Source organism: Rattus norvegicus, chromosome 19 (assembly GCF_036323735.1).
Source record: "Rattus norvegicus strain BN/NHsdMcwi chromosome 19, GRCr8, whole genome shotgun sequence".
In the NCBI taxonomy this organism is placed as follows: domain Eukaryota; kingdom Metazoa; phylum Chordata; class Mammalia; order Rodentia; family Muridae; genus Rattus; species Rattus norvegicus.
Window position 1 is genome coordinate 62,342,616 of NC_086037.1, and position 21,608 is coordinate 62,364,223.

At 51.3% G+C, this 21,608-nt stretch overlaps 1 protein-coding gene across 3 annotated transcripts in view; it reads left to right on the plus strand.

Annotated features, from left to right (window-relative positions):
• Positions 1–21,608, plus strand: part of Cmip (c-Maf-inducing protein) — a 206,042-nt gene that overhangs the window by 129,214 nt on the left and 55,220 nt on the right. For 2 of the 3 annotated variants that reach the window (NM_001163273.1, XM_063277945.1), the window contains exon 3: positions 2,067–2,117. In NM_001163273.1, the coding sequence (NP_001156745.1) occupies positions 2,067–2,117 (51 nt within the window). Of the gene's footprint in view, positions 1–2,066; positions 2,118–15,054; positions 19,805–21,608 lie in introns of those variants that run through there. The other variant, XM_006255684.5, reaches the window with a different exon arrangement.

The following is a 21,608-nucleotide window of genomic DNA, read 5'->3' on the forward strand; positions in this document are numbered from 1 at the left end:
AATGCATCTGTGTATCCACTTATCCACTCATCTCACCCCTGTCCACTTGCTTGTGTATCTACATATTTATCTCTCCACCCACCTCACCTCCACCTACGTACTTACCCATCTACTCATGCACCCATCCACCTATGTACCGACCCAACCATCTACCTGCACATTGCTCCAACCATCCCCTCCTTACTCCCCATGCACCCATCCACGCTTCCTTGCCCTATATTTATGGACGCGTGCGTCCACTCAGCCGTCCTCTCTCATTTATTCCACATGCCAGCCGTTTTTCTGTTGCTCTGGGTTTCAAAAACACGGTGGTGCTCACGTACACGTAATTTACAACCTCACAGAGCTGTAGCTTGCAGGAAGGACAGCTGAGCAGGGCAGAATCACGGTAGACTAGCACGGGCAGAGGGAAGCCAGCCTTGAGACAGTCATCCCAGAGAAGTGGCATTCTGGGTATGACCCAGGTGGCTAGGAGTTGTATGGGCATTGGGGGGAGCAGATGAAGGTGGGGAATTCCCAGTGCAACATTAGGCCATGCTAGAACCGGATAGGCAGATTAGACAAGCTAGGATCCCCTGTACCGAGGAAGCAGCCCTAGTCCTGTGTAGCTCAAAACAGAGCTAAGTATTTCTACCAGTGCACACTGCCTGGTTCCCTGAGGATGCCGGGCCTCTGCTCTGGAGTACTCATCACGTCGTTTGAGATGTTTCTGCAGTGCCTGCATGGGACAGGGCTAAAAATCATGCACTGACTCTTAAAAGCAGAGCTTCTGCCCACGAGTGAAGGGTCCCTTTCGTGCCACAACAACTCACGCTCACTGGCCATGTCACCAAGCTGTGTGTGCTTGTACTGTGCGTCAGAAGGAGTGTGGCTGGGGAGGAGATTGTTGGCAACATTGAGACAGGTAGGTATCAGGAAGGTGGTAGCAGCGGACTGGGGTAGGCTGGGCTTGACTCTCATCCCAAGATCCATTGGATCTTCTTGAAGTTGCCTGCTGGGATCAGAAGAGAGGGGTGTCTAGGAAAGAATCTGTCTCCTTTCTCAGATTCTGGATATTCCTTGGAGACTGTGGCCTTGATCATCTCCATGCTTCAGTCTGATTGGCCCTCCTGCCTCCCTCTTACATGGGTTATGGGATCCCGCCAGGCCACCTTGATAGTCCAAGCTGGTTTTGCCATCACAGGAGCCTTGATGGTACCACATGCAGAGCCCCTTTTACTACCATAGGTGGTTGGCCTGTGACTCCTCCCCAGTACTGTGATATGTTAAAAGCATAGACAAGGCTTTTAACCAAGACTGTGTTGGAGCTGGACCAGCCTGGTTTACACTTACTCATGAGAACTGTGAGTCTCCTCGACTGAGCTAACTGTAGAGATTATTTATACCCGAGATAACACATGCCGAGGCTGGGGCTGTTTTACTCCAGAGAGCCTTTGATGAGCATCTGCAAGGTATTTGCACCATTCACTCATGGCTCAGTGTCATGAGACCAGATACTGGGTCAGTGCTGAACAGGGCTGGGGTGTGGGTGAGCCACAGACCATCAGAGGGTGCTTCTCTCTCTGAGGCCTCTGAAGGCCTTGTGTTGCTGGGTGGCTGGCTCATAGTGAGGCTGTGATCAAGGCCAGGACTTGAGCCTGGGTCTTTCTGAGGCTGAGCTCTGGTAGATATGGGCAAGGAGTTGGAAACTTGTTGTAGGGATCGTTGAGGGAGTCCTGGGTGTGATGGGGTTCCTGAGCAGTGCTGGCAAAACAGAGGCACTAGTCCAGTCAACTGTATCACCTTCTGCCAATTCCCACTATCTATCTAAGTTCATTCAGTATGCATAACCACAGGGAAAGTGCTCCAGCCAACAGGATGAGGACTCTTATACCCAGCAAAACTATCCCATACCAGCGGCCATGTCTTCAGTTCTGATTTTGCTCTTGATGGGTGCATAATTTTCTAGGAGGCAAACCAGGGCCTCAGGGCAGAAGCTGGTGGTTAAGGACTTGTGTGAAGTCCAGTTAGATGGTCTGAGATGTTCCAGAAAATGATGACCTGCCATTCTGTTCTTGTCATTCCAGGCTGCCAACAGCTACCTGCGAGATCAGTGGTTCCATTCTCTGCAGTGGAAGGTAAGTCAGGCCCCTGATGTTGGTTTGCAGTGGCTGCATGGGGGCTTAGAGAGTAATGGCTGAGAACCAGGCAGGACATAGGCCTGGTGGTAGGGAACGCTACCTCTTGGGTAGCTCAGCAAAGGTCCTGCTTTTGCTGGAAGGAAGCTCCTGCCCTCTCCCCAAGGGCCATGCCTTGTGATAGGAGCAGGTTCCTGGTAGGTGGCTGCTCAGCTTGGAACCATCCAACTGTTCCCTTGCTTCCATCAGAGGGAGGGCAAAGCCAGGGTTCCAGGGAGGCTGGACTCCGGGTTCCAGAAAGTTCCTTGAACAAGTCGCATTGAAAGCCATGCAGAGTGGGAATTTAGCAGGGGTTGAAAACACTGGCTATGTTCATCGGCCTTGATTCCTTTTGGTGGGCTGGCTCTCCGCCCTCACTCCTGTTATCACTCCTTATAGAAGTGTCGAGCTTCTGGCGTGTGTGGAGAGCAGATTTCTACTATGACTTCCTAGGCCCGGGCCAGCTCTCCTGAAGAGTTAGGTTATGTCCAGTGGCATAGGTGATGAACAGGTCGCAGGGCATAGTCATTCTCTCTTTATGCCCCTGGCGCCATGAGTCATTACAATGAGACTGCATTTGTTGAACTATTATTGCAAGTTCAACAAGACTTCTGCTGGGCAAGACTTCTGCTGTCCATTTCCCCTGTGAAGTTCATTCCTGCCTGCATCAGGCCTACTCTTGAGAAAATCGAGGTTCTAGTGTGTAGCTCAGCCTCCGACTGTGAGAGCCGAGGAGGGATTAGGGGCACTTCCTTTTCGAGATGATGCACCCCAGGCACACCTGAAAGGCTGTGCTCATGACGCTTCAAGAGGTAACCAAGATAAAGGTGGGGAAATGGAATTTTTAGCTGAGCTCAGTGTCACGTGCCTATATTTCTAGCACTTCGGAGTCCGAGGCAGGAGGATTGCTACCAGTTTGAGGCTTACAAGGAAATGAAGTTTTCAAGAGACTTTGGTAAAAAGATGATTTGGGAGATCTAGCCTGGGATGTGGGGTTCATAAAATTAACCCAGAGCTAGCTGGGATATCTTTGAGTTTCTAACAGTTCTGGGGACCTGGATATCTAATCTCGGTTCTGATGGCATCTTGTGTCTTTATCATCACTAAATTCAGTCAGTGGAAACTTGTCTTTAAAAGCACCTGGGGAACCTAAGCCAGAGGTATCAAAGGATGACAAAGGCCTCTTCAGTCAGGCACTGTCCCTTCCTCCGGGGTGACCTTCCAGAATGATTCCCACCATATAAGCTTGTGTGAGATGTTAGTTTCCTTTCCCTGGGGCAGTTGGCCCCCAATGATTTGGGTATCTAGCCACCAGGTGGCAGTGGTCTCCCGCTGTAGCAACTTGATTTAGTTATGGCTCTTGGAGATTTAAATGTGGTGAGAGTTAAGATCTGCCGTCCGTCCATTGTTGCAAAATGACAAAGAATCTTAAGATTTGGGGGAGCCGGGGGGTGGGGGTGGGAGATACTCCAGCTAGCAATGTCAGCTGTCAGTCCTGAATTCGAATCCTTACTTTTTCTTGTTCTGGTCTGGTCCAGACAGGTCTGGGTGTTTGTTCATTTGACTGAATACAGTTACTAAAGTCTGTAAGTGTGCAAGACCTGGCTTAAATACTCGTGTTTGCCGTCCTTTAACCAGTGCGGGCACTAGAGCTAAGAAGGGCCAAACAGTTTGCCCAGAAATGAACAGCAACTTCAGTTTAGACCTGTGGGTCCATCCTGCCTCATCCGTCTAACTGAGATTTGGACTCAGCGGCCCATTCTGGGTATGGTTCTCTCCCTCCCTCCCTCCCTCCCTCCCTCCCTCCCTCTCTCTCTCTCTCTCTCTCTCTCTCTCTCTCTCTCTCTCTCTCTCTCTCTCCTTCTCTTGAGACAGTCCTGGAACTCTCTCTGTAGACCAGGCTAGCCTCAATCTTACAGTGATCCCCCTGCCTCTGCCTTCTAAGTGCTAGGATTAAAGGCGTGTGACTACTCCACAAGCAAAGGAAGGTAACCGCTGTGGGTCTGTTTTATTTACTTGCTTCTTCTTTTTTTTTTCTTTCCATTTTTAACAGAGGTAGGGGGAGTAGACAGCAGAACATCAGAATTTAGGACATTTAGCAATCCCACAACCACAGTTTGAATTTGTGAGTTTTCTGCACACGGCCTGCGACAGGAAGTATATATACAGAGTGTGCTCTTTTTGTAGTGTTGTGACGCACGCCTCTCGGATGCCGTGTCTCCTGGCTTACTTTGCCTGGACTGGCTGGCCCAGGGCAGTGTCTTTCCTCAGGAGGGCAAAGCTGGATCTTAAGAAGACTTAGCTGTAACCCACAGCATGTGACCCTCAGAATGGCGGGGTTCCTCTGCCAAAGGATGCCGGCGAGTCCACCTCAGGCTGTCCCGACCGGGTGTGACTGAAGGACTCTTGTAGTATTCTTGTCATTTTCTAAAGTCAGGGAGTTTCTACTGGGGTTTCCTTGTTTGCCCCTCTTCCCCCCACAATGCCCCTCCCCCACCACCATCTTGGCCATCTTGACTGAGGGGTCCCCTCACCCCTGTTTTCTCTGCAGTTGCTCTGAGGAGACATGAGGCTGGCATAGTAAGCTTATCCACCCTGAGTCCTTTCTGTCTCCCTCCTTCTCTTTCCCTCTCTCCCTGGAAAGAGCTCTGCTCTTGCCCACAGTAGCCTTGGTCAGGGGAGTCCAGGGATGCCTGTGATTCCGTGACATGACAGGATGGAGGACCAGTATCAACTATAGTAGGAAAGGGGTGGGAAAGAGATGTTCTGCCTTACTGGAGTCCCCTGGGAGCCCAGCCTGCAGTCCCGAGGGCTCCCTGGGGAAGCTGTCTGTTTGGTTTAGGCAGTAGGCCCTTGAGGCCAATTCCCTGGGGTGTGGAACATAAACAGTCATACAGAGTTAATGAGGCCTCAGCTCCGACTCAGAAGCTCCTCTTTTCTCCCGCCCAGGCCCTCAGAGGCCCGGGTCTGCAGAGATAACCAACGTGTGCACGAGGGTTCGAGGGAACTGCCTGTTACACGTACAAGGTCACCCGTGCACGGCCCATTCTGCGTACAGGGAGACAGACCCGTCTGTGAGGGGACAAGTCTGAGAGGATAAATCCTTCTGCGTGTACAAAGCTCTGAGGAGACAGGCCCGTCGTGTTGCGTCGCACAAGGCCATAAAAGGAAAGGCATAGCTCGTGTTCAAGGCCAAGAAGAGAATGACCCATCCAAATATATGCTGCTATATATGCTATATATATGAGTGGACAGGTCTATGATGGGCACTAAGCCATGTGTGTAGCAAGGCTGTGAAGGGACAGCCTAGGTTGTGTGACACTGACCGTGTTCCAGCCTGCGAGTGCATGGCGTGTGCTATGTGAGAAAGTGAGCCAATTCTCTCTCTCCGCTCTGAGGACGAATAGGTTCCAATGTACATAGCCAGGAGAGGCAAGCCTGCCCTGACACCTCGAGGAGTAGCCAAGGCGGGTGGCGATCCCCTAGTCAGGTCTGTTGCGATCCCTTACACATCTGGGACCCTGCCACTCAGTCTTTGCTTCCTGCTGTGGTTGGAGGCCACTAAGCAGAAGTCGTAAAATCCACAGAGACTGCGTTCTCCAGGGAAAGTGGGTCATTGAAAACACAACCGGCCCCAGGGGACAGGGGACAGGCAGGGTGTGACAGAAGCTGGCCAGCCACAAGCGCATTTGGATAGACCTGGCCAAAGCTGCTTACTTCTCCCCAGCAGACTTTCCCGTGTCCCTGGGAGGTGGCATGACCTCGAACCACTCGGGTTTGGACCTCTGCCCCCCCCCCCCATTATTTCAGGTATTGGTGGTGGAGACACCTCTGTTTTCCTCTCTGTGAAATGGGATAGCAGTAGCACCTCACCTACTGTGCCTTTGTGAAGACTGTAGAGCCTGTTGTTTCTGAAGGAAGCGGAGTGGGTCCTGGTAGGAGCCAATGTTCCTGCCACCTCACAAAGAGGGGTCCCCTGCCAGTGTCGTCCATACATATACAGGGTCTCCCGGGCTCACAAGTACTTTATGTGCACTTTTCTTTTCTTTTCTTTTTTTTTTTCCCCCAGCGCTGGGGACCGAACCCAGGGCCTTGCTTTTACTAGGCAAGCGCTCTACCACTGAGCTAAATCCCCAACCCCTATGTGCACGTTTTATACAAATTTGTCACCTTGAACCTCAACAGAGGTTTTTGAAGCCTTTGTCACTCGTGCCTAATGGGAGAGGGGGCAAGAGCCCAAGAGAACGATGACATCTCCAAGGACAAATGAGTTCTTAGAAGCGCACTAGACAGTTGCCATGCAGAGAGGATTGCCCCATGATGTGTATGGACAGCCACCGTCCAGATCCCTGCGCCACCATCTGAGTCTCTGCACGACCTCTTGGTCGCTCATACTGTCAGGAGACAGGAGTCCTATCCTACCTTCTCCACAGGGAGGGGACCAGGTCAGAATGACAGAAGGCCCTGAGGTGACCGCCCAGCCTGTACCCCTTGATGAAGGCCAAGCCAGAGCACTCCAGGCTTGGGAGTACAGGATGCTCCAGTGATGCTGTCACGCTGGCTCTGTCTCTCTCTGGTCAGGAAGTCACACTTTGAAAGGACCTTCCCCCCTGCCTCCCAGGGTCCCTCCCAGATCCTGTGCCGTAGCCTGAGTTCTTTTTTCCACTCTGATCTGTGGAACCTCTCCTGGGGTATCCAGATAGACTCGTCCCCGGTCACAGAGCGGTTGATAGGCACTGTGTACTCATTCCAGCACCGAGGGTGACTGAACCATCACAGCTGCAAGGAAGGGGCTGCTTCTCCCAGGGTTCCTGTCCGGGTGTGACTGAGAAGTCACACCTGAGTTCACCCAGTCACGTGGCCTTTGAACAGAGGCCTGACTTGAGTCCAGAACCCACTGTCCCATTGTCCCTCCCCCTCTCCCCACTGCTCCCGTCCCCCATTGGCCTGGAGCATGGCTCTAGACACTTGAGTATAGAACACACACGTAGGCAGGCAGTCAACCACACTCAATGCTTATCTGTCCCATGGATTGTTAGTAGAGATTTTAGGCTTGGATCCTGGGCACAGACAGCAGCAACCCAGCAAACACCCCCACCCCAGGCCAATTAAACAGACAGGTGATATGGAAAAACAGGAAGGAAAGACCAGAGTCCATCTTCTGTGACGTGAGGCACAGATACAGGGACTACAACTCTCTGTCACTGACACTGACCCACCATTTTCTCAACCCCGACTCTCCGGTGAGGTGATCTCATGAGCCGGAACCGTGTGTATTCTCTTTGAGGGATCCAGGTTCCTCCCCTGACAGACACTCAGACCCCAGCCTCTTCTTTCTCAGCATGGATTCCTTGGCAGAAATTCTAGTTGCTAGTCCAGTAGTCTGATGGCCAGAGGGAGAGGGTCCAAGGTATCTCCCACCTTCCCCAAAGTTAGCATTTGTAGACCCCGGCCCGAGTCCTCAGTCCAGATTGTCTACAACACACATGGGAGAGAGCTTTACATATTGAGACCCGGAATGACTCACGGGTGGGGTGAGGGTTAGGGGTGAAGGTGGTCTGGCTACCCGTTCCTGGCTGCTTGCTGGGATAGCCACAGTCATACCCAGCTCCCACGATACACCACACCACTTTCTTTTATTTGGTGCCTGGCCTGGCCGTTCACTTCCCAATCGCTGGCTCAGTACTCTTGCTGGGCAAGGCCTTGGTTTTTTTATAGCCCGGCTGTATACCTGCCTTGCCTATCCAGGTTAGCTCTGCATCCGGCCCCAGAAGGATCAGAGGGACTCTTGGAGCATTGTAAACGTTGAGCTGCCCTCACTCTGCAAGAGGCCGCCCTACTCCCAACACTACAGGAAGGCCCTGTGATGACCCAGAGAACCAAGATGGCTGACTCTGGGGACCCAAGGGTAGCGGCCTTTGGTGGCCCAGGCTACTGGTCTCCAGTGTCTTCCGGCCTCTGTGCGGCCCCTCAGAGAGTCACTGGGGTCCCCGTAACTAACAACAAGGTGAGCCCCTGGGATTGAAGCTAAGAAATGGCTGAGGCTCTGTGACCTTGGGGATGAGAGTCACACTCTCGGGCTTCCTTTGTGACAGAGGAAAGAAAACAATTATTAGCCATCTCTGGTCTTGGGAGACTTGAGGGGATCATGTCATGGAACCTCAGGGTTTGATGAGGCCCGTCTCAAAGGATGAGCAGAAGGAGCACAGGGGTTGGTTGAGTGTCTCTCTGCTGGACACCGGCAGGACAGGGACGCAAACCGAGACGTGTGGCCTCTGGGTTAGCTTCGTCCCCTCCCTCCAGCTTCTTCCGCCAGCATTTGGCAAAGTTAGACACAGAAGGGCATGGAGGCAAGGGTCAGGACCCCCACCCCAAATGTACAGTCTCTCCACTTCCCCACATGGTACATCTGCCCTCTTCCTCCCGCCTTTCCTCCTTTTCAGCCTCTGTTTTTCCTCTCCAGTGCTGGGGATTGAGTCCTGGACCACAGAGCTGCACCCTCCACCCTGAGTTTTGTTTGTTTTGGAAGCGGGATCTAGGTCAGCTACTAAGGCCTCCCCCGCCGGCCGTGATACGGTGTGCTTATGGACTTGAGCCCCACACTTGGCTTATTACCGGGTTTATATCAGTTTCTCTAGAGAGAAGCATACAGATCAAAAGAGGTAGCCCGCCCCAGGTTCCCTGGGGCATGACCACACACACTGGCTCTCCAGGGCACACACTTCTCCATCTCTTTGGCCCACTTGAACTCAGAATTGTGAATGGGCTCATTTGTGCCTTGGGCCTGTACTCTGAAAACTATGCTTGCGAGGCTTAGATGTGTTCTTTGTGTCGTGACGCTGTATTCTGTCAGGGCTGGGTGGTGTTTGTTCTGCTCTGTGTGTGTCTATGTCTCGGTGGTTTTTTAATCCGGCTTGGTACAGACCATCGGGAACGCTCTGGTGTCTGTGCCCACATTCCTCTTGTGGGTGCGTGGAATTTCAACCCCAAGGCTGTGGGGCACACTTAACGGTCACCTTGAGAGAGAGCTGACCACTCTTTTTCCAGAATGCTTGGTATATGTCCCACTTCTGTGGCAGGAATGAAAGCCCTAGGGCAGGGGTACTAAAAAGAGCATTTCCTGTTTTTGTTTGTTTGTTTGTTTTTAAATACTGAAAAGGAAAAAGGACTTCACAAGAATTAACGTTTGCTGTGAACCTGTTCCCACTTCTTATGGTCTTAAAAAAATTGAACATGTAACAAAACACGCATGCCCTGTCACATGTAACGAAACATACATGACCTCGTTGCCGAGTGCAGGGTTCGTTGGCTGTCATCTTCACTAGACCCAGAGAAGATTTTGGCAGAGGAGACAGAAAGATGGTCCACATGTTAGACAGCATGCTTATAAACATGGCGGGGAGCTGGACCCACAAAATTTGAATGATATAGTTGTCCAAACCAGGCTTACATAATGGTACCGGTTGTCTTAAGCATGTGAACAGAAGAAATCCTATTATTAGACAATTAGTGACCACCAAAAGAGCGAGAATCAATTCCATTCAGGGACGAGCCACCTGATCCCATAATGGTCACCCTGAGCACACTGAGATAAGACCAATACTGAATGGACTCAATGGGCTCTATTACATGTATATAAAGTTTATACTTGTAATAGATGTGTGTAGCAATAGTCACTAAGTTATAGTTTGAGAAGTAACGGCGGACGTGGGAGGAGCTGTGGGGGCGGGGCGGGGGGGTGATACAGATCCGGAACTCGCGTATGAAATGCTCAAATAAAAAATTAAATCCCAGAACAGAGCCATGCACAGGCCGTTGGCAGTCCCTTAAAGTCAAGGACAAGTGGAAGACTTAAAAGCGAGTCTCCCTTCTCAAGTCTGCTGGCTGTCCCTGCTGCTGCTGGCCTAAAAGGCCGCTCGTGCCTTGTTCCTCTGAAAACACCTCCTGATTCTCCTCCACTCACCTTGTTCCTCTTACTTATGGTGGGGTGTCTGTAGATTCAGGGGGAGATCCACCGAAGCCCAGACGGTCCCTGAGCTCTGTGTCTCTGCGATGCTTTGCTTCCAGACCACCAAGTTCCAGGGTCCGTCCGTCCGTGTGTCCTTGTTTGATGCCCTCCAGCTGTTCCTCCTGCACCCGGAGACCGTTATCGAGTCAAGGGTAGGCAGGTTAAGTGCAAAGCCTGATACCACAACAGGTGATTGGCTAAGAAGATACTACTGACAGGCTAGTGATGTTTACAACACAGACGTACAGCGTCTGACCGGAAGTGAGAGCGGGTTGTTACTAGCCTGCCTTTTATACTGCTCACAGCAGTGCTGAAATGGTAAACTTAATGGGCAATGTAATTCTGGGACTTCCCATTAATGTTTTTATACCACCGTGCTAAGGGTTGAGTCTGAGATATCACTCAAAGGCTCATACATACACGGAGGGGTTTTACCAGCTGGTGGGCTTTTTGGAAATAAATGGTTCCTGGGGCATCCTGAGTGGATCGATACTTTGACAGACCCAAAAGGGATTTGATAGCATGATGGAGAATTGATTACTGGACACTTTAGGAGTTGGGGGCCTCCCTGGAGAAAGGAAGTCCCTAGAGGTATCCCTTTGAAAGACGTATTTTACCCCCTAGCCTTTTCCTCTGTCCTTCTCTTTGCTTCTTGGCTGCTGTGAGTTGAGAGGCCTCCTCAGCTTCCAGCTCACCCCATTGTTTCAAGCCCAGAAACAATGGAGTCTGACAGCTCTGAATGGCAAACTTTGAAGCTGTGAACCAAACAAGAACTTCCTTCTTGCAGCCATTTCTCTCGGGCGTTTGTCCAGTGGGAAGGCCACTGGCCGATCCTGCAGAGCCTATGTAACAGGGATCGCTGGGACCACAGGTAACAGGGGCGGCCGGTTCAGCTCAAAGCGGCCAGACGGGGCTGCAGATCTTTAATAATTCACCACCGTCCATGTTAGGCAACAGGGTTCCTGAAGGGACCAAGAAAGAGGATTTGAGCTGTCTACAAACAGCACAAGGGGCTTTGCTAACCAGTCCTCACCTGGGGAACTGGTCTCCCTATTCCACAGACCAAACATCTGGAACCCAGACTAAAGACAGTGACCTGCCCCGAGCAGCAAGCCTAGAGAGTGGGGGAGAGGAGGGGAAGATGTGCTGGTCCTCAGGACCAACCCCCCTCTTTTTTTTTTCTTAGTCAGATATGGTGGCACATGCTTGTAACCTCAGTACTGGCAGGGCAGAGAAGATAGATTCCTGGGGCTCACTGGTCATCCAGCCTCACCTGACCAGCAATTACCACATCCTAATGAGAGACCTCATCTAGGATAGAAGATGAGAGAGGGAGGGGGAGGGATAGCCAGGTGTTAGCTCCTGAACTTACACACACACACACACACACACACACACACACACACACACACACACACACACTAAAAGACAGAAGAGCTAAGTCTTAACGTGCTCTTGACTGTCCTCGAACTCTCCTGTTTTTCCCCAGTCCTCCTAGAGACCTGACTTTGAGCGCTGAGATCCCTTCCCTTCGATGTGACAGCCTGTCTGCACCTCTGGAGCAGCATGGTGGCTCTCTCAGCATTCTGGAAAGAAGCAGCATCTCTGGGTTGTTTTTTCCTTCCAAGCAAGGAGGGGACTGGGGCTTCCATGTGTCATGAGCGCACGCTTTGATGGGGACCGATGAGTCACCAAGCCGCACAGGGAAGGTTTTCACGTACATGGTTTGTGGGTAAGCCCTCTTTCTGCCCTTTAAAGCAGGGTTTTATTTGATTCCCCCCCCCCCCTTCTCTCTGTGGATGAGTTTTCCAGACATAACCAGGAGGCAGTGTCGTCATTTAACATGACCTCCGTCTCGGGAGGCTGCGGTGGGCAGCAGGGTGCTGTCTTGCTTTCAGGGTGGTATGGTGATCGAGTAGCCACTGGAGGAGAGGACCATGGCCCACAGTTCTGGGTTGGCCCTTAATGCCTCCTGCCTGCCCACTGGCTTGGCTCAACAAAAGACTTAAAAGAGCAGCCATAGTTGTCCACATAGAGGAATTCACTCCAGCTCTTCCAGAGGTGATCAGACTTGCCCAGTGGAGTGGTGGCACAGGTCTGGGGAAGGAGAGGCTTGGGGAGAAGCTAATTGGCCAGAGTTGGTGTCAAAAGCCTGAGGCCCTTATAACATCGGGTGCTTTGAGTTTTCAGAGTGGCCCTAGCGCATAGCAAGACCCACAGACAGACAGAGATACTCAAGGGGACACAAGTCAGCTCCTAACAGAGCCACTGTGTGGTAGCAGCATTGTGCCAGGGGCATGTGTTCCTGGAGCAGTAGAAAAACCAGTGCAGATCTACCAAGGCTTGGGTCAGACTCTTTGCAATGGGCTGTATCTGTCCTTAGATGGGATAGATTTCCAGGACTGTGACATTAAAGGATACCCAGAAAGGTCAGGGTCCCTTCACAGTGGCCAAGATGGCAGCGGGTATCCATAGCTGCTGGCTTAGAAGAAGGCTCTTGTCAGAGTCTTGAGTTAAATTCTCTACACAAGTCCCCTCTGTCCCAAGCCTCCCAACCAGTTCAGACAAAGGATCTTGAGTCCGTGTCTTATTAATTCTCAAAGAGGCTCACGGGCCTGCCTCTCACGGCTGCTTGAGAGAGTCAGACTGTGTCATCCAGGCCTCTGTGACAGGGCCTCATGCCTGCAGCTTAGTGCAGACTGCTCCACACCCATAGGGTGCTGTGTCTCTAACTTCAGTTCAAAGGATCCAACTGGTACTGTCTCGCGCCCTAGACAGACACATGGAGCACGTGCATGCATGCAGGCAGAACACTAATACACATACATTAAGTAAACCTTTTTTTTTTTAAAGCAGTTTAAAGAAGTGTTTGCGTTGGCTTATAGCTTGAACATAGAGTCCACGATGGCAGGGGTGGTGTTAGCAGCAGGAGCACGAGGCAGCTGGTCATGTGATATCCTCAGTCAGGAAGCGATGTTCGGTTCCATTTTATCCAGCCAGGAGACGGTGCTGCCACAGAGAAGGTCGGTTTTCCCATCCCAGTCACATTTTCACAGACATGCTTGAAGTGTGTCTCCCAGGTGGCTCCAAATTCCGCCAAGTTGACAGTGAAGACAACCCCCACCACGTGTCTGTCTGTCTGTCTGTCTGTCTGTCTGTCTGTCTGTCTGTCTCTCTCTCTCTCTCTCTCTCTCACACACACACACACACACACACACACACACACATTCATGCTGAACATCTCCACCTGCCTCTCTCTCTCTCTCTCTCTCTCTCTCTCTCTCTCTCTCTCTCTCCCTCACACACACACACACACAGACACAGACACACACACTCACACTCACACACACTCGTGCTGAACAGCTCCGCCTGGCTTTAATACTTAGCAAGTGGCCGCTGTAGCCTTTACTGTTGTCTTACAAGGATTTGTCATGGGTAGGGTCCTGGTCAGTTGGGAAGACCTGCCACTGAGGTCACCAAGCGAAAAGCTCTGCCAGAGTGATCCCTGAGGTTGGGAGGCAGGACCTCAGTGGGCCTCGTTTTGATGTTCTAGAGGAACTATGGGGAATGGAGGGGGGAGGATTCCACCTGGCATCGTCCCTTCACAACTCCACCTCTGGCAGTGTGTGTGATGGAGCTTGCAGAAGCAGGCAGGAAGGCAAGCAACAAGAACTGGTTTGGATTAGTTCCCAGCAGGTGTTGAGAAAGGAGAGCCAGGTACTCAGACCTACGTATGGTGGAGCACTAATGCTGTAACTGACACAGGACCGCAGATCGCCTCAGCCAGTCTGAGTGCCACGGCTCGCTAGTGTGAAGAGGGTGGGAAGTGACGCCGTCTGAGAGTGCACTCTAACTGTCATGTTGCCAAGACCCCCCCCACCTTGTTTTCCCAAACTTGAATCCTGTCTCCATTACAATTTAATGCCCCATTTCCCGGTCCGAACCCCAACAACTGCCATCCTCCATCCTGTACCCATAAAGCTCACTACTTCAATACCTTAACACAAGTGGCATCACATGGGCCTTGGCCACACGTCACTCAGCAAAATGTCTTTCAGATCATGGGTGCTGTAGCACATGTCAGCGTTAATTTCCTTTTGAAGGCTGTGTAATATTCCAATGTATGCATGTATGTGTATGTATGTATATATGTATGTATATATGTATGTATGTATGTATTACAGTTGGTTCATGAGCTTGTGAACTTGGGTTGTTTCCATCTCTTGGCTGTTGTAAACAATGCTACAGTGAACAGGGATGTACAGATAGACTCCTTCAATATGCTGGTACCCACAAAAGGACCAGTGTCTGGGTACCACCCATCTACAATACACCAGGCTGGTGGAGTAAGTCCACATGAGCATGGAGTCTCTCAAGCCGTAGGTTGCTTCTGATGTGTACCCAGGACTGAGCATCTTAACAGGATTGTCAGGGTGGGTGTTAGTACCGGGGGAAGCTTGTGGGAAGAGACTTGATTTGTGGGTGGTTTGACAGTGTCTGCTGTTGTGAAAGGAAGATGCCGGGTAGAATCCTCCCCCGTGGCTCCTCTTTGCCAAGGACCGTACGTCAGCCGTGGCTGACGTCCCTGTCTGAATTCTCCTGGAAGTTCTTCCTGCAGCCTGCCGGGTCCCCAGGTAGCTCTCTCTGACATCACCAATGATGCAGGTGTGCAGGGTTGCGGGTGGCTGGGCCCAGCCTGCTTGAGGCCACACAGGGCTAGGGGCTTGTGCACTGTGGCAAGGGCCAAGGCAGGCTTTGAGGTGGTAATGCAGGCCTCGTGGCCCACTGAGGAGTCAGGGAACAGATTTCTAGGATGTCTAAGGAAACGAATAAACAACATATTCCAATGGAGAATGAGCTAGGGGTGGGAGGGGTCTCTCTCACCGTGACCCCTTGGCGAAGTGGTGGGGCCAAATGGATCAGCCTGGCTCAGGGGACAGCCAGGTGTAAGGAGCCAGGGCCCCAGGCCAGCTCTCACCTGCTGCTCCCTAGGCATTGGGCTTCCCAAGACTGCCCAGCCAAGTCCAACCGTCTTAGAACAACCAGGACTTATTGTCTCAGAGCTCTGGGGCCAGAAGTCCAAAGTCATGGTGTGAGCAGATTCTTTTTCCCTTGGAGGCTTCTGAGTGTATCTTTGTCTGACTTTGTCCAGCTTCTGGGGACTGCAGGCAACCCTTAGCCCTTCTTACTTTTGGCTATGCAACTCTGCTTCCTCTGTGTGTGTGCACATGTTGTAGTGTGTGTGTGTGTGTGTGTGTGTGTGTGTGTGTGTGTGTGTGTGTGTGTAAGAGTGTGTGTGTGAGAGTGTGAACTTTCATGTGGCATTTTTGCATGGGTACCTCTGTGTGTGTGTGTGTGTGTGTGTGTGTGTGTGTGTGTGTGTGTGTAAGTATCAGCTCCCATGTGACATTTTTGCATGGGCACCAGCTCAGGACCCAGCCTAGTCCAGCATGATGTCGTATTACTTGACTCCATCTACAGAGACCCTGTTTCCTAATAAGAGCGCAGTCAGATGCCCAGCGTTAGAGAGCTGGGATATAACTTCTGGGGAGACACAGTGCAACCACACTGCCAGCAGGGCGTCCCTAGACAAGGGAATGGTCCCTTCTATCACTCCCCGATCTATGCCACAGATCTATGCCTACAGCTAGGCAGCAGGCATGGGGGTTGAATCTTGCTTCTTTTAGGGCTTTTGAGTCTCCAGGATTTCCTGGAGGCCCGTGGTGCAGACTGCAAGGCCAAGTCTTCATTTGGCCCAGACCCCCCAGAGTTCCCCGTCCATGGCAGTGGTGGGAAGGATGTGTCTCTGATGTGGACGCTGAGGTTTATGATTCTCCTCCTTGCCCTGAACAAGCTGCCAGCAACAATTTCCTTACTCCAAACTGCTCCGGTACCTTGTACGAATTGTGGAGAAAGCGGACGGCTCATCCCTGCCTACAAGGAACATGGACTCTGTGGGAAGCACACGGTTCACCCGTGTGATGGTCGGTTTGTGCCTGGGAGTCAGTACAAGTGGAATGTGGTACCCAGCTGTGAGCCTGACACCTAGGTGGGTCATCCACTCACCAGCCAGACTCATGGTTACCCAGGCAACCAGCTGATGCCCAGAGCCAGTAGAGCAGGACACCCACCTGAGTCCTGCTGTTTCCTTGGTAGCAGTAATAGCTGCGGGGAGGCAGCCTATGATGGTCACTTAGGAGGCTGAGTGCCTGAGCTCTGTCCCTTTTTCAGAGTACCCATCTCCCCAGGAGCTGGCTTCTCAGGCACACAGAAGCTGGGCTTTCTAACTTGACAGGAAGGCACCACAGACATTAAGGAACAGAAGACACAGGTTTTAAAAGTTGCTATATTTATGTGTATGGGTGTCAGCTCTGTGTATGCCTGTGCCTGGTACTCAGGCAAGCCAATAGAAGGCACCAGTAAGCTCCCCTGGGATTGTAAGTATAGATGATGGTGAGCTGCCATGTGGGGGCTGGGAGCTAGGTCCTCTAGAAGAGCAGCTCTTAACTCCTGAGCAAGCTCTCCAGCCCCAGCTTCACCCTACTTGACGATGTGAGGTCAGGTTACAAACACGGCTACCCGGTTCTCTCTGGCTCTCGCTAGCTACGCGGCTTCAGCTTCAGTTTTCTCGTCTATAAAGTGGGGTTCACCTCCCCGGGGTACTGTTGAGATTTCAGAAGTTAATGTGTAGGTCTGGGGGAGGGGTAGCTTAATAAAGCAAGCCTTGCAAACTTGGAGACCCCAGAGCCCATGTGAAAAAGCCAGGCGTGGTGGTGCACTCTCGAAATGCCAGCGCTGAGAGGTGGAGACAGGTGGATTCCCAATCGCTGACCAGCAAGTTCCAGGCCAGTGAGAGACTCTGTCAAAAAAATGAGATGGAGAGCTCGCGAAGAATGGATTCCTCTACTGGTGGGCGGGGCCAGCGGGCGACCATGCAGTGACTGGTGTCCAAATCTAAGTCGCCCGAAAGACGCACACGGTTCACTGATGGTCACAGTAGCGGCCATCCAGATGTTAGCAGAGGCAGAGATGGGAACAGTGTGGGGCTTGTCTACGGACAAGCAGCTCAGCAATAGTGACCTGGCCACACGATGACCTCCATCATGAGAAGGAATAGAATACTGGGGCTCGGGAGGCTGCCTGGCAACTCCGAGGCCATCGCGCTGAGCGCAAGAAACCTGGCTCAAAAGACCGTGTGTTTATTGTCTGACTCCAGTTTTATGTCCAGAAACCAGAAAGAGGGGAGGTGTTGGAGGAGGCTGTTGGGTGTCCCCAGTTCTCTTTGGGGTGACAGCTGTACATGACGTATGTGCTAAGCGCCACGGGACTGTATGCCTTGAGAAGACTGGTGTTTCAGTGACGTGTGACTTTCACCTGGATAATGGGTGTGTATAGACAACTAAGACCGCAGGGCTGACTCTCGGGCTTGGAGTCCCCCCCATAGACAGGGCCACAGAGTATTTCTATCTCCGTGTGCTTTCTGTTGCCGTGATTAACACCGTGACCAAGAGGAGTAGCTTGGAGAGGAAGGGGAATATTTCATCTTACAGGTTATAGTTCATCCTTGAGTGAAGCTAAAGGCAGAAACCAAAGCGTGTTTTCTTACATAGTCCAGATTCACCTGCCTGGGGGATGGCACCTCCCACAGTGGGCTTGACCTTCCTCCATCACTAGCCAATCAAGAAAATGTCTCATAGACCTGACTTGTCCACGGGCTGGTCTGATGGAGGCAATTCTTTATAAGAGAACCTACATGAGAAGCCACACACCCCTACACACCCCTACACACACACACACACATACACACACACACACACACACACACACACAAGTACGTACACAGAAGCACACATACAAACACACAAGCCCGCATGCCCTTTATAAAGTTGAGTAAGTTAACACTTTTACATTGAGCCACATTCAAGAGGTTCCCTCTTCCTGATGACTCTAGGGCTGTGCCAAGTTGACAGCTAAAGCTTGACAGTTGCAGGGATTGGGGGATGAGGATCTCTTCCGAGCCTGTGACAAAGGAAGGCTCCTCGTAACAGAGCAATCGTTTCGCCTTAATCTCTGAACATTTCTAGATGAGATGGGCCCACCCTGTGACAAAGGCAGCCTGCGTTTGCAGTATTTCAGTGCTTTTATTAGCGTGCTAATTATGCTCAACGGTGGGTTTCCATTACGACATTTTCATAGGTGTGTATGATATGTTTAGAAGGCTGATTGTCTGCCCACACCAACATCTGCAGCCCGTAGCGAGGACAGAGTCTTGATGGGCATTGTCAGTCTGCTTGCCTTTCTTGCTGGGTGTACAAGGGACTCTGGGGGGACAAAACATTAATTAGTAACTTTTCTTGTCACTGATAGAGCGTCTGGCAGAGACAGCTGCAGGGGGAGGGGAGGTTTGTTCATGCTTATAGCCCATCGTGGGGAAGCAAGCATGACAGCGGACAGGTGGTAGCAGCTTATTATATGAGAGCAACTAAGGAGTAAAGAGGTGGAGCCAGGGCGTTGGGGATTTAGCTCAGTGGTAGAGCGCTTGCCTAGGAAGCGCAAGGCCCTGGGTTCGATCCCCAGCTCCGAAAAAAGGAACCAAAAAAAAAAAAAAAAAACAAACAAACAAACCTCAAGCCTCAGCCTTACAGCCTGCTTGCAACAATTCAGCTCCACATGGAGAAAATCCCACCACCTCCCAAAACCACGCCAGCAGCTGGGGACCCAGTGTTCAAACACATGGGATATTTCACTGTGAAACCATACCTTGGAGGAAAGAGCTCAAGGAGGGGTCCCTGTTTAGGCCTGTTCAACCTGCACCCCATAACTCAGATCCGAGAGGATTGCTTTGAATGTGGTCCAGTGCAAAACTGTTAACCTCGTAAAGGGGATGTGTGTGCGTGTGAGTGCGTGTGTAGGTTCCCATGTGAACTTTGTCGGTGGCAGCGTCAAAAGGTTGGACACACCCACAGTGGGGGCTTAAAGAAACTCATGTCCCCTGTGGAAGATTCTGTCCTTGCGCTGGGCACAAAGCTGTCTGCTCTGTGGAGCAGCAGATGTGCTGGACCTTAGGCATGGCAATGGGGGCATAGCATTGCCCCATAGCTCCTTCTGTGGTGACAGCAGGGTCCTCTGTCTAGCAGCTGCAGTGACATTGGGTGGCTGAAGAGCTGGACGTCCACTTAAATTTTCTTCTAATTAAGTTGACTGTGCTGTCAGAAGCCCCCTGGGTCCAGTAGCTTTTAGACAGGCCAGGCAGCTCCATGCCAAACCTAGAAATAAAGTGTCAAAACCATCCTCCCTAGCTCGCTTGGTTCCGTCTCCTCAGGGACGCCCTCCCCTCCGCAGCTCCTCAGAGTACCCGTGACAAGTGACGAGGAGCATGCGTACTTGTGTGCACGAGAGCCTTGGAGGCTGCAGCAGGCAGCAGAGCTGTCGTCCCCCCCTCCCTCTTCCCCAATCCTAGGGAAGAGCGTTTCCAGTACATTCCGAGCCACACCTCCTGGTGAGGGACACCCACCTGATGACAGCTAGTCTCCTGTGGAAGAGCTAAGAGGCTCCACACTCTCAGGCTCGGGAACCCCAGTGTCTTGTGCCTGCTCCTACCGCAGGAACAGTTTCCAGAGAGATGGCTGGTGTTGCCCAGGTAACGTCCCTTCCCTGACAAGCAGAGAGGGTGAGGACAGCCGTGGAGTTGACTGGCTCTGCCAGAGGGGAAACAGGAGACTCTGCCTGCTGGTTCTGTTTATTGTTGGCTGGTTCGGCTTTGCCACAGATGCTGGGAGCCTTTCTTAGTCTTGCCTGCTCTGGACCACTCCCTCCTAGGATTGGGTAGGTGATGTTATCCACAGTTGTGTAGTCAGGAAGTAGATGAGACGCCTCACGCCTGTCGTTTCGCGGGCAGCACAGCAAATCCTTGGTAGTAGTTATTCTTTTATTGCTGTGCAGATGAAGGACTACAAACAATAGACTAAATCCCAGGGCCCGTCTGCCCTTCTTTCCACAGTCTCCTCAGGGCTTACAGCGTAATACCGGGCGCGTTAGAGTAGAAGGCTTCACGTGGTCTTAGTTAGGTGCGTGGTGAGTACGTGGGCGGTAGGTGAGTGGCAGACGGGCAGTGAAGAGATGGGTGAAGGATGGATAAACCAGAAAGCGGATGGGTGAGGACCAGATGGATGATGAGTGGATAAACTCTTGGGTGAAAGACTGGTTAGATTAGTGGGTGGGAGATGGATTGGTGAATGAGTAGGGAAATGGGTGGATGAATATGGATGGGCGAGTAGAGGAATGGGTAGATAAATGGAGGTAAATGGGTGAGTAGATGGGAGACAGGAAGATGGGTGGATGGATGGATAGATGGATGGATGGATGGATGGATGGATGGATGGATGGGTGCATGAACAGCTGATGGTCAAGGACTAGAGAGATGGCTCAGTGGTTAAGAGCACCAGATGTTCTTCCAAAGGACCTGGCTTCAAATCCTAGCACCCACATGGTAGCTCACAACTGTAGCTCCAGTTCCAGGGGATTCCCTCTCACATACAAACACAAGCATGCAGAACACCAAGGTACATGAAATAAGAATAAATACATATTTTTCTTTAAAAAAAAGAGCTGATGGTCAGGTGGATGGGGAGATGATAGAAACAGAACTGAGATTTGAAATGAAGTCTGCTTATTGAAAAACCCATATTCTTAACAGGTCATGCTGCTTGTGGCTTTGTCTGCCGCTGTCTTCCTAGGAAGGCATTTTATATATTTTAAAAGAGCTCGTTTGAGGTATAAGTTACATGTCATTAAAGTTTAGCCATCGTAAGTGTACTACTCGATGATTTTAGTAAACTTACAGGCTTGAGCAGCTGTTACCCCAGTCTGGTTTCAGGACATGGCTACCCCCCTAAAGATGCCCTTTGTGAATCCCCGCTTCCCCTTTGCAGCCCCAGCACTGGCTGCTTCACTTTCTGTCTGTAATTGGACTTTTTTTTCTAGGAATTTCACATAAAAGGAATCCTACAGTTTGTGCCTTATATCTGACTTCGGTCACGAGGCACAGTGGCACAAGATACGTTCACTCTTTTTTTTTCCCCCAGTACTTGGCTCTGCACATCCTGTTCAGCCATGAGCTCCTTCCTTGAAAGCGATTGACCTTGTCTTGGGGGAAACTCACGGATTTGCCTCTGTGAGACTTGGCTTTTCTTTTGGGAGCAGGGAGGGTGTTAAAAACAATTACTGAGCTATGCTGTGAATGCGCGCTTAGCATTTTTCTGTCAGACAGACAGAGCCACAGCTCAGTGGTAGGAACTCCTGCTGGGTTTGAGCCCCAGGACAAGAGGATGGGAAGGAGGGGCTGTTGAGTGATTTTGCTATGTAACGGTCCATTAAAAAAAAGATTAATTTATTTATTATACAAGTACACTGTAGCTGTCCTCAGACACACCAGAAGAGGACAT